Genomic DNA, 9,065 nt, shown 5'->3' with positions numbered 1-9,065 from the left:
TGTGACAAACGAGCCCCAAGAGAATGCCATATTGTTTGGACGTGATTTCAATGATTGAATTGTAATGATACTATTGCCAGTCGAAGAGGTATCGGTTTTTGGGCCTTCGAAAGTATGAACAAAGACCATTATTCCGCTCGAACAACTTTATACTGCGTGACCAGTGTTTGAGATTTTTACAATGTACCAGAAAAGTACAAAGTACAAAGAAAACTCTAGTTGCAGTTTCTGTTTTGCATAAAGCGAAGGAAATTAAGAGGCAGATGGTGTGTTTGGTTGCGAAAATAAAAAGAAACACAAGAAACACAATCCGAAGTTTGTTTATGGTGTAAGTTTAAATCGATTTTATTGTAAAAATCGTCAATCGGTTAATTAGAAAATGGCAACCACTTCGTTCGGTGGAAACTGCGAAACACCGACGGCTGTTGGAAGCACCTGAAAAGCCAACAAACACAGTTCAATGGTTTGTAGAAGCTATAGAGACAGTACAGAAGGTCTTTCTATCAGTCAGTTCCATCAATCGATCTGTTAACGATCCACATTTCAACACAGCCATCGATTGATTGACTTCTCAAGGACACAGCAGTTGTTTGTGACATTTGTAACAGCAGTACTGTGCATCTCCAACAGTCCATTCTACACCTGGCCAAGGCCAGTAAACGAAGGAACCCCTTTTTAAAGCGTCTCTCTTGTTTTTGTATTTTATTTCCCCCAAAAATAATACCCCACCAAGCGGCTTACGGTCCCGCGTCGTTGAATGGTGTCCATTTTATCAAACGGAAAATACTCACCAGCCCCACTCCCAACATTTGATGTACCGGCCCCCCCATCATAATCCGATTGCTCACCGACAATTAACCGATGATGATGATGATGATGATGATGTGACATTTTGCAAACACAAACACCCATCCTTCCTTCGCTTCAAAATGTCAAAGTGTGGCCTTTCACCAACGGGCGGCGACGCATCATTTCATAACGTAATTCATAAGTAAATATCACACCCAACCGACGCCACCACCCCGCGGTCCGTTCCGTGGTCCTTTTTTGCCTTTCACGATGTATCACCACGACAATGATGGTGCGAGGTACAGGGAGGGGCAGGAGGGTCACCTGAATTCATCAAAGGTAACCAAGGGCGGTAATCGTGGGCGGCGGACACGTGTCCACCGCTTTGCTCCGTCGTGGTCGACCGTGGTGGAAAGGAGGATTAATCAGCTTTATGAAATTGATATGCTCACTCGAAGCTACTGGTGGGCCAATTGCAAAATCACGAGCCCTTTTTTGCTGCTGATGCCGCTGCTGCTGGAAGCAGGCATCAATTATGGTAATTGAAAATTATTTAACCAACTTCATTTGTGGCACGGCAGGGCGACAGTCTGGTGCTTTTTATTGGAGGATTTAGCTATCATCTGCCGCTGCTAAATGGGGGATGTTTTTCAACGTACGACAATGTTCATGCGTGTGAAAGGATTCGTATTCCAGCGGAGTTGCTTGGCCGGAAAATGGTCTTTTGAGATATCGTAAAACGTCACTCAACCGTTCCGGAGCTGGTGTGAAAAGGTCCTCCGAAACGGCACCCAAGGGATCTCATTTTCTGGGGATTTTTGTCCAAAAACAACGCACGTCGTAACGGGCATGCCACGTCCCAAAGGTACGCGACTACGGACTATTCGTTTCGTTTGTCTAACGATCTGCTGAGAACAGGGAACAGGATGCTCGACTCTTCATAACAGATTGTCCACTTAACTCGACGATTCTGATGACCCACGGGCGTGTTGAGGCGTGACGAGAATGTGGATGGAAGGTGTCCGTTGAAGGAGCTGTCGGAGATTTGAGCCAGAAGACAGCTGGAAGGCTTTATTGAATAGTTACTAGAAAATCGCATTTTGTTTGTTTTGTTAAAAAAAATTTGAAAAAAAGACAATATTTCAAAAACATTATTATTAAAAATCTTTCTGTTTACTGTGAATTTTCTTGAATTTTTCGTGAATTTTTCCATTGTTCAAAGTATGAACCGCATTGCATCACTTCTACTGAGCTCCTTATTAATGATAATTATTTTGTAAAATTGATCCCCCAAATCAAGATTCGACACACCATCTTCACACAGTTTACTGCTTGGAATCACTCCTTCTTCTCCGAATCACAAAAGGACATCAGACGGGCAGAGTAAACAAACATGTTGCTTACACCCTTATCTGGTATCACCACCCTCCTATTCCCAACGCTAGAATCACAAGAAAAACATCGCTTAACTTTAGTATACCCTCCATTCCTTCCATTCCTCCCTCAGAACGCACAGTGCGCACACCAAGGAGATCTCTTGGGAATCGGCAACATTGGCCCCGTTCCCAGCGCGACCCGCCCTCGGCAGCGCCTCGTTACTGTCTAATTCCATTGTGTTCTGATTTAGTTTAGTTCAATTATCGTTTATGTTGTGCTGGCAAGCTTGGCCAAACCCCCAAAAAAACTCACTCGATTCTCGCATTCGATTCCCAATTCTCCGCTTGTCTGCTGTCGTGCTACATCGAGGAATAACAACGAGGGTGTTTGGTGTTGTGGCAGCGTAGCAGCACAAAACGATTATGTTCGAATTATGCAAATGTTGCTCTAGCAAGGTACTTGGTTCCTAATTATTTTTGTGTTTCTTTTTTCGTTTGTTAACCCACTTGGCAGTCGTCGTCGTCTTCGGTCATGGTGTGTGATCATGGTAAATGATTTCTTTTCTCCTCTTTTTATTGAGCTCGATTCTATGCTGAAATGAAGGGTATACACTGTCTTAGCAACTGGTGTTGTAACTGGGGTTTTATGCTTTCTCCTTCATTCTTTTCTTACCCTTTTGATTTTGAATGATTCTGGAAAAATCACAAATAAAATTTCTCGCCAAAAAACCCCCCAAACCAGAGCCGATCATGGCCGCCACCACCAGCTTTAAGTACCACAGGAATGACCAATAAGCTGATAACAATAACGAGATAACAGCTGCACTAATTCAATTCCTTCAATTGACCACCACCTAACTCCATCGCTGCGGGTGCGGAAATCGATGTCGGACAAATAAATCACTTCGAACACATCTTTTCACCATCCAGCCGCCGCTCTCCTCCAACAACGGTACAGAACGTAATCCCCTTGCCAGGGGACAAGCTGCTCATGTTGTTTTGTGCACGCAAAACCCGGATGCTTGGTAGCTCTTGAGATGCGCTGTTGAAAGAGGCTTAAGGACATCGTTGCTTCTTGTGCCGGCTTCCTCCGGTGTCTGCCGGCTGTTATCGTCTTGTTTCCCGCAATCGAATGTAACCGATACGGTGGAGGTACGGTAACAGTTGGTTTTAGGGGGCGATGCTTGTTGGCGAGGGTAGTTATCGTATGTTTAGAAGTGAAGGATACTTGTCAGCGTAAGTCTTTCCCTCTGCTCGAGAGTCTTACGATCTATGTGTTGTGTGTTGGAATGTGAACGTAAGAGTCAATTTGCTATATTTCGGTTTATGCGTGCTAATTTTCTGCATTTTGCATTCCTTTATTAATTGAAAAACGATCATGAATAAACAATTCAAATCATCATCAATTATAAAACATCTTACCAAACATCTAAACAACTTATCGTTTGATGAGTTAAACGTAGAAAGTATTTTATTATTCGATTGATTATCTTTTCTACATACAAATACAATATTTTTCAAGTGCTTTGCACAGTTTATTCTTTATAGAAAATCGCAAAACCCATTTAAAAACGACCAAGAGGAATTTAAGTGCTTATGGAGCTCTTGTAGCGTTGGCAGAGTACTAATAAATATTGAATGCTTCCAATTAAGATTGTTATTTTAATTAAGCTGTAATAAAATTCTCTGATTAATATGGTCATCAAATATGTTTCCTTAGATGAATCACTAAACTTTTTTTTACTAATACTCTTACAGTACAATAAGCAGCGGTTGTGCATACTGCATGTCATGAATCTTTTAACTTAACTAATGATTTCATCACCGATCAAAGATTTATTCATCCTGAATCCTAAATAAGCCGACCGATTTCTTTTGAAAGGCAGCCACAATTCACCTACAGGTTAGTAACAAATTGACCAAATGTGAAGCTTGTTAATTAAATTGGGTATCGCAAATCGCTATTTTGTTTTACCTTCTGTCTACAAACTTTTTAGAACTTTTTTCTCCTCCTCAACTCTACCGTTCTAAAAAAACCCGACAAATATGCTACCAAACTGTTCATCAAAAACATCATCTATACCCCGACCTAAATGCTCGTTGTCGTAACATGGAACCGGCGGCTATTTACAAACACGGTCCCCGGGTTACGCTACCATCCCAAAAGTATTTCTCTTCTGTTTAATCGGATCATCACCAACCAACCAAGCAAACCCCCTCCCGGTGCGCGCGCTATGATGAACTGGTAGTGGAAAGTACGGCCACCATTGGACCGCGATTGACTTTGCAAATTGAAAACCAAACCTCGGCATCCCATCTCCCGGATGCTCGGGTGGCACCTGCAAGGCCCTGAAGCGCCTCGAGCGTGAAATTGAGAACTGCAACCGTTTCCTCCCCAAGGGATGCCACTAGGATCACTAATCGGCGATTAACATTGTCCCCCTTAGTCGCTGTGCAGAGTCGGCTCGGAGCAGACGTTGCAGCATGCAGCATAGCGACTACCACCACCACCACTCTGACTCTGTCGCTACATCCGTGCAAAGAAAAAATCAATTTAGGAAATCGGATAAGCGCACCGGATTGTAGCGAGTGGACCGGAGTGGTTCGCCCTTTCGCTCGTTCCTGTTCGCTGCTGACCGGAATGCATTTCCATTTGGTCGGTTTTTTTCCGATTCTGGGCCGGAGATACATTGATACAAGCTGATGGAGTGGTGAGCTGGTACGGAAAGTTGCCACGACTGGCGGGCTTTGTGTTGTCCGGTGTCATTTTTCGCGAGTAATGAATTGATAAATTATTCAATCCATCGACCAACTGACTCAACTCATTGGCCCCCTCCCCGGTGGGGTTGGTCTACAGGTGTCGTCACGATGGATTAGAGACGGTGGCGTGACGGGGGTGGTTTCATAACTCTCTTCCATTTATACAAGGCCCCACGTTTCATCTGTCTACCGTCTGTAGACGTCGCGAAGAGCACAATAGTATCGCTTCATCCAGTTCCAGCCCACTAGCACCAAACATGGAAGAAACGATCAGTCATCGGGCTCAGTCCTTACGCGTCGTACGTTCTTTCGGCGATACTTTCATCCCTCGCATTCCCTCGCATCTCGTCGTCAGCCCCTGAAGCGATGACTACCAGCGAACAGTCGACGGCGACGGTTCCGGACCTGAACTCACCGCCGTTCTCGCGACTGTTCGTGCTTTGCGGCAAGCAGATCACGGTCAGTGCCCTCGAGCAGTTCTTCAGCCCCTACGGTACGGTAGAGCAGTGTCACATCGTGCACGACCAGCTGACCGGCCAATCGAAGGGGATCGGGTTCGTAAAGTTCCAGAAAACTTCGCAAGCGGCCCGGGCACTCAAGGAAGCCGACGGGAAGTACATCGATCCGGAACCGAAACCGATCAAGGTGGAGATCGCCTCCAGGTAAGCACAACTCCACTCGGACTCGGAGCTCGGAGCGAAGGCCCAGCGTTCGATCACTAACAATGGTTTCTGCCAATCTAGTACGGTCGAGTCGAAACCGCTGGACTGTCTGCGGTTGAAGGTGAAATGTCCGGCCGAGCTGGACAGCGAGGGGGTGAAGGCCGAGTTTAGTAAGATTTCGGCCGTCAACAGTGTCCAGCTGGTGCCGGATAAGAAGGCACCGGGGAACAATGTGGCGTATCTGACGTTCGAGTCGTTTCTGGATGCGGCCCTCGCGTACGAGACGGCCAAACCGGACCATAAGGCGAAGTTTGCAAAGATTAAACCACGGAAGGTGAGCCTGGAGACGCCACAGCCACAGGATGCGAAGAGTTTCTTTCGGCCCTTTACCAGGCGTCGCTCGTCCACCATGATACCGGCCACGAAGCTGACCGTGCTGTGTAGTTCGACGCTAACGCAGAACCAAATCTGGCGCCTGTTCGATATCATTCCGGGGCTGATGAACTGCTCGGTGTCGCATGATGGTGGATCGGTAGGGATTGCCACCGTTACGTACAATAATGCGCAGTCGGCCAAGTACGCTCGGGAGAAGCTGCACAAGTTTGAGTATCCGATGGGGGAGAAGATTATCGTGAAGGATGCGATCGATGATGTGAAGTGATACCGGGGTGGGGTCGAGTGATTCCGGCGAGGGTAGAACAATAAAATGAACGAAAAAAAACTGCTTTTTTGTAGTGATTGGAACCCAGATTTATTTCGAGGAAATGGCTTTAATATATTTTATTTCAACATTTCGTTTTCGCAATATTCTTAAAATAACAAAAAGAAGACCCAGAGTTCTGCGCTTCTACACTAGCGATACGAGCTCGTCCTGATGCTCACAAAATAGGCAATTTTCATACTCCGAAAACCTCGTCCTTGGAACACAAAAAAGCCCGCCGGAAACGAGCTTTTCCTGCCATAACACGATTTTCTGTTTGGGAAATGCGTGCGCTGTCAGCCGCACGTCAGCTGTGTCCTTAAAAAGGACATTCGGAAAAGACATTCCTCTGTTTTGAAGCGTAAAAACTACAGAAAAATCGCGTGAAATGTGTTAAGTACTTCTTTTGATGTCCTTTTCTGTGAATATACTACCTGCAGCAGCGAAAGGGGACCTCCGGTGATATTGTGATTGTGATATTAACTCCGAAATCAGTGAAAAACGACCGAGAAGGCCACCGGGCAATTCCGGAGTGGTTTATTGATTTTCCATTTCAGCTGGCGGTGCCCGAAAACAATGTCCGATAACGGTGGCGGTCGGACGAAAGAGATTTGCGAGGAACCACCGATGTCCCGGTTGTTCATCATCTGTGGCAAACATATCACGAAGGATCAGCTCATCAAACACTTTGAAACGGACGGTACGATCGAGGAGTGTGTTGTGATAACGGACCGGAGAACGGGCCGCGGGAAGGGAGTCGCGTATGTCAAGTTCACGAAAACGTCCTCCGCTGCACGGGGGCTACGCAAGAATGCCACCATCATCGAGGGAGACACACGCCCGATTAAAGTGATGATATCGGCGAGGTAAGTGGAAAAGGATGCGCGCAAGGAAGCGATTTTTCTTATCATTTCCTCCCCTTTTTTGTGTAGCTACAACCGAGATAAGAACAGCAGCACGGTGCTGGATGTGAATGAGAACCACTTTCTGCGATTGTTTGCCATTGTTCCGAGTAGCCGGACCGAGGATCAGCTGCGGGATGAGTTCAGTCCGTACGGTACCGTGACCCAGGTGCGGCTTGTACCGGATAAGAAGAACGATAAACAGTGTGCGGCGTACATCAAGTTCGCTTCCTTCCTCGAGACGGCCACTGCGATCGAAAGCTGTAATCCACAGTATAAGGCCAAGTTTTGCATTCCACGGAGCAATCTGCAGCAAGAGCGGGATAATGGGAAGCCTGGTGGACATGAGGGAGGCGAGCAGGTAAACAGGAAGCGTTCCCATTCTCCAGAGCGAGGTACGGTAGCGAGGCCAGGTGATTCGAAGCTGGTCGTGATATGCAGCAATCAGCTGAATCAGGATCGCATCTGGCGTCTGTTCGATATCTGCCCCGGGATGAAGTACTGCACCATCATGTCTGCCAGTACGGTCTTTCACGCTGCACCGATGTATTTCTCCCATTTAATGCCTCTATTGCTTACAGATGAACTGAACCTAACGGCCACCGTGGTCTACTCGTCGCGTGAAGAAGCACAGCGGGCAATGGAAAAGATCCACGGACTAGAGTATCCACTCGGTGAACGAATGATCGTACGATTCGAAGAGGAGTTTAAGGAAGAAATCATCGCCAAAGATGCACTCGCACAGCTCGGTCCACCGAAACCGCTCGTATCGGAGCTAGTCGCTTGTGTGAAGAAAGCATTCTTCATCTGCATGCCAGAAGCGATCTCCGTCAAGTTGCTCACCGACGCGTTCTGTCGCTTTGGTGATCTCATTAAGGTGTACCTAGTGCCCGGTAAGCGGCATGGTTATGCCGAGTTTGCCAGTGATATCGGCGCCAATCGTGCCATCCAGCAGCTGCACGGTATGCATCTCGGTGACTGTTGGCTGAAGGTACTGGAGTGTGCCGAGTATGCTGGTGAGCATAAGCGCAACAAGGTGGAGCACTAAACCCGAAGGTGGTAAGTCCTCCACAGCCTGCACTCGTTACAGCATTTGTCTTTGTTTCTTGTGTTGTTGATGACCAGCGGATGACCTCAATCGGGGTGATGATGCTGGAGTTTTGTGTTCCCGTTTTGTTGCATTTCAGCTGCTGGTCGACAACTAGTGGTGACCGTGGGTCATGGTAGCAAGATTCTGTAGAGTTCGCATCCGTAGCAGCGCGATGCGATGTGTACAGTACTAATACACTCACTGCATTCCATTTGCAGGCTCCTCAAAAAGCACACCAGAAAGCAGGGAAAGCCTTTATTGAACACGAATGAACTGCGAAATGAATCAGAGAATTGTGAATCACGCCTTGGACTGTAGAACCCGTACGATGATGATGATGATGATGATGGAAATTACATACTCTAGTCCCCTCTTTGAATGAGTTCAAAAAGAGTTCAAATAGAATTTTACCACGAACAAGCCATTCAAGGTGAAACCAAATACACCCCGTGCTAGAAAAGGTTGCGGAGGAATTCAACTGAATTCGAAAACTTTCGACAAGAATCCGGAATTCACCGTGCTTGTGATGTGATAAGGCGATCACGAGATTGCAAGTCTCAAAGGAGAAACGCATTCGCCGAAGTGACGAAAAAGGAATAGAAATCATTGTGCACTTAATACGTTTTTAGCAATCAATACCAATTAACGGAAAAAAGAGAGAATCGAATTCGTAGGAATGACAACGAATCTCAGTTGTGAGTTGATGCCCGAAAGTAGTACTACTTTGAAATAGAAAAGGTTTTTTGGAATTAGAACTAAACATTAGAACGGTAGAAACTCTGCCAG

At 46.3% G+C, this 9,065-nt stretch overlaps 2 protein-coding genes across 4 annotated transcripts; both read left to right on the top strand.

Annotated features, from left to right (window-relative positions):
* Positions 1-5,211: 5,211 nt before the first annotated feature.
* On the top strand, positions 5,212-6,248 carry LOC126574401 (RNA-binding protein 45-like). Its single transcript, XM_050234587.1, has 2 exons — positions 5,212-5,587; positions 5,669-6,248. Exons 1-2 carry the CDS (start codon positions 5,292-5,294, stop codon positions 6,246-6,248), a joined length of 876 nt encoding a protein of 291 aa, XP_050090544.1. The 5' UTR covers positions 5,212-5,291.
* A 388-nt stretch (positions 6,249-6,636) lies between these two features.
* On the top strand, positions 6,637-8,654 carry LOC126576042 (RNA-binding protein 45-like). Of its 3 annotated transcripts, none has more exons than XM_050237123.1 (3): positions 6,637-7,153; positions 7,220-7,710; positions 7,771-8,654. In XM_050237123.1, the coding sequence occupies exons 1-3, from the start codon at positions 6,864-6,866 to the stop codon at positions 8,235-8,237; spliced, it is 1,248 nt and encodes a 415-aa protein (XP_050093080.1). In that variant the 5' UTR covers positions 6,637-6,863; the 3' UTR covers positions 8,238-8,654. The 3 variants fall into 3 exon arrangements, with proteins under 3 accessions (XP_050093080.1, XP_050093078.1, XP_050093077.1); XM_050237121.1 differs by having other exon boundaries at positions 7,220-8,248; positions 8,498-8,654; XM_050237120.1 differs by having other exon boundaries at positions 7,220-8,654.
* Positions 8,655-9,065: the final 411 nt, after the last annotated feature.

Source organism: Anopheles aquasalis, chromosome 3 (assembly GCF_943734665.1).
Source record: "Anopheles aquasalis chromosome 3, idAnoAquaMG_Q_19, whole genome shotgun sequence".
NCBI lineage: Eukaryota > Metazoa > Arthropoda > Insecta > Diptera > Culicidae > Anopheles > Anopheles aquasalis.
Note: the sequence above shows the minus strand (reverse complement) of the source record. Positions and strands in the feature narration are given on the sequence as shown.

Coding starts and splice junctions, on each gene's coding strand:
- LOC126574401 (XM_050234587.1), top strand. CDS start 5,292: ATGACTACCAGCGAACAGTCGACGGCGACGGTTCCGGACCTGAACTCA. Junction 5,588..5,668: donor AAGGTGGAGATCGCCTCCAG/GTAAGCACAACT, acceptor CTGCCAATCTAG/TACGGTCGAGTCGAAACCGC.
- LOC126576042 (XM_050237121.1), top strand. CDS start 6,864: ATGTCCGATAACGGTGGCGGTCGGACGAAAGAGATTTGCGAGGAACCA. Junction 7,154..7,219: donor AAAGTGATGATATCGGCGAG/GTAAGTGGAAAA, acceptor TTTTTTGTGTAG/CTACAACCGAGATAAGAACA.